The 3,222-nt window shown below is 32.3% G+C and overlaps 1 protein-coding gene across 1 annotated transcript in view; it reads right to left on the reverse strand.

Moving 5' to 3' along the window:
* Window positions 1–1,459: 1,459 nt before the first annotated feature.
* The window catches only part of LOC111083269, a 6,431-nt gene continuing 4,668 nt past the window's right edge, over window positions 1,460–3,222 (reverse strand). Inside the window, exon 5 of the mRNA XM_022379650.1 lies at window positions 1,460–1,662. Coding sequence (XP_022235358.1) covers window positions 1,513–1,662 — 150 coding nt within the window. The 3' untranslated portion in view covers window positions 1,460–1,512. The remainder of the gene's footprint in view (window positions 1,663–3,222) is intronic.

Raw genomic sequence — 3,222 nt, forward strand, 5'->3', positions numbered from 1 at the left:
AGATAATAGTGTCACTTATAAGATTACAATTAATAACTTGTAGATAATAGTGTCACTTATAAGATTACAATTAATAACTTGTAGATAATAGTGTCACTTATAAGATTACAATTAATAACTTGTAGATAATAGTGTCACTTATAAGATTACAGTTAATAACTTGTAGATAATAGTGTCACTTGCCAGAAAGTTCCCTCGTTATTTTTACAGACTTCTTCTTTTAATTATATTATTTCGTTTCTGTCAATAAACCGGCGCTTATTTCCAAGAAACTTAACTTTCAGAAGTTTCAGTTTTTCACCCCGCTGCTGACATGGCTTAGCTGTAACGGTTTATAAAAGCACAAAACCCAAACTTCTATATATAAATTAGATTCTCCAGTCTGCGCTACTTATTCTAACCAAAGATAATAAGTGTTTTTATTGATTGGTTTTTTCTACCTCATTTCAATATGGATTAGTCAAATAATTGCTAGAGCTTTAAAAAGAGATATATTTTTATTACAGGTTTCGAATTTTTACCATAATAACTACTAGTTGCTGAAGTTTTGACTAGCTACCGTAGCTTCCACTCGTTACCATATTTTCACCTAGTTCCATTTGCTTCAACTAATTACCATAGTTTTGACGCGTTACCATAGTTTCAACTAGTTACCATAGTTTCAACTAGTTACCATAGTTTCAACTAGTTACCATAGTTTCAACTAGTAACCATAATTTCAACTAGTTACCATAGTTTCAAATAGTAACCATAGTTTCAACTAGTAACCATAGTTTCAATTAGTTACCATAGTTTCAACTAGTTACCATAATTTCAACTAGTTACCATAGTTTCAACTAGTAACCATAGTTTCAACTAGTAACCATAGTTTCAACTAGTTACCATAGTTTCAACTAGTAACCATAGTTTCAACTAGTTACCATAGTTTCAACTAGTTACCATAATTTCAACTAGTTACCATAGTTTCAAATATTTGATATAATTATAACTAGTTACCATAGTTCCAACTAATTACCATATTTCCGACTATTTTAAATAGTTACCATAATTTCAAATATTTGCCATAGTTTCAAATAGTTACCATAGTTTCCACTAATTACCATAATTTTAAATAGTTACCATAGTTTCAAGTAATTGCCATAGTTTCAATTGGTTACCACAATTGCCGTGGTTTTGACTATTTACTGTAGGTTCAACCAATTATCATAATTATGATTGGTCAAGATTTACAGATCTACGGTCAGCTATTTTGATTAACAATGTTGTCCATTGTAACTTTTATCAGACTCACCTTTTATGAAATTTGTCAGTATTAAAATATATATATATATATATGTCATCTGTTAAACAATAAGCTTGCGTGAAAAAAACCTTCAAAGGAGGAACTGAAACTTCATTTATTATCATAAAACTTAATCAATCTTTGATTTTTAGTCCTAGTTTTTCAACTAATGTCGTTTTACGTTGTGGTTGTTCCTAAGGGCACCGTTGTGTGATACGTTGATAATCAATTTATCTTATGCCACCAGTTTGGTGTGCGCGTGGGTTCTTCGTATCAGGTAACCCTAGGCTTACCTTGTGACCTTTGAACTTCTTTGTGATGCAGTTGTTAACACGCCGAAGTTTTGGAGATATCTCCTGTGGCAGGAGCTCCTGGATATCCTGAAACAACGAGAAATACTTTGGTTTAGGCTGAACTTAGTACTGAATTATTTATTAAATATTTTATTGTTATGATTTTTTTGTAGAAACTGCCAGTATACTAAGGCCTCCTACAGAAAATCGAAAATAAAGATTTATTTCTATGTACTTTTAGGCTTCATGAGTAGAATACACAAACCTGCGAAGTATTTGAAATAAAATTTGAATCTCGGTGTTTAAGAGGTCCAGCAGCTCAGGAGATAAAAGTATTCAACATATTTTAAAATGTTAGAACTGAGAGAAAGATCATATTAACGTGGATACTTGTCAGGTAATAAGTGGCGTATGTACAGAATACGGTAAAAGTGTACATAAAACCTTGGATAGTGAAAGAGAAATACCAGCTATTTTTAATAATAAAAGGCCTAACATGAATCGGTGGTTATGTCGCTCTAACAGATATGGCTTGACACTTGCCCAGTTAACTTTAGGCCTGTTCTGTACAGAAGGTATGTGGATGACGCTTTTATTCTTTTTAATAATAGTGATCAATGCTCAACGTTTTTAGAATACCTTAACTCATAACATCCTGTCATTAAATTTACATGTGACGTTGAAAATAATAATAATTTACCTTTTTTTTAGACATGCTCATTAACCGTAATGCTAATGGATTTTCCACATCAATTTACCGAAAAAAGACGTCTCCTTACACACTTTGATAGCTTTATCCCGTTTATGTATAAACGAAACCTTGTTACATGCTTAATAAACAGAGCTTACAACCTGTGCTCCACATATCTTAATCTACACTCTGAAATTTCGTTCTTACATGACATCCTGAAACGTAACTGCTACCCACGACACTTATTAGAAAACATTACCAACACCTTCCTAACAAAGAAACTCACAAATCCAATTAAGATACCAACTGTACCCAAACTTACTATATACTCGTGTCTTCCCTATACTGACAAACAAAGCTTAAATTTAAAAAATCAACTTAAACGCATACTTGGTCGTTACTACCCTCAAGTGGATTTAAGATTAATTTTTAAATCCACATCACGCATAAAAATTTCTTCCCTACTAAAGATCTCCTCCTATTCCTTATTGTTCTTGGCTTGTCTATCGTTACACGCGTGGAGACTGTAAGGCCTCCTATATTGGCAAAACCAAACGCCATTTAAAAGTCAGAGCCTATGAACATATGGGAATTTCCATTAAAACGCAAAAAAATTGAATAACCCCTGTGTTTCCTCTATACGCCAACACAGTGATGAAACAGGACATCAACCAATACCATCAAATTTCTCTATCCTCTGCAAGTCTAATACTGACCTGGAATTATTGGTCAAAGAAACCCTCCACATCAAACAGCACTTTCCAACTCTGAACAACATGCAGTCTTCATTTAAATTATACATTTTTTAATATGTTCGTATTACTGATTTTACTTTTTTTGCTGTTGTGTTTTCTTGCTGTAGTTTCTCCTCATGATTACTGTTTTGTGTTTTATTTGTTTAATTATCGTTATATTTAGCAACTCTACTTTGACAACGTATAAAGACTGATGTAAAT

The sequence above is a fragment of the Limulus polyphemus genome, unplaced genomic scaffold (assembly GCF_000517525.1).
Source record: "Limulus polyphemus unplaced genomic scaffold, Limulus_polyphemus-2.1.2 Scaffold8823, whole genome shotgun sequence".
In the NCBI taxonomy this organism is placed as follows: Eukaryota; Metazoa; Arthropoda; class Merostomata; order Xiphosura; family Limulidae; genus Limulus; species Limulus polyphemus.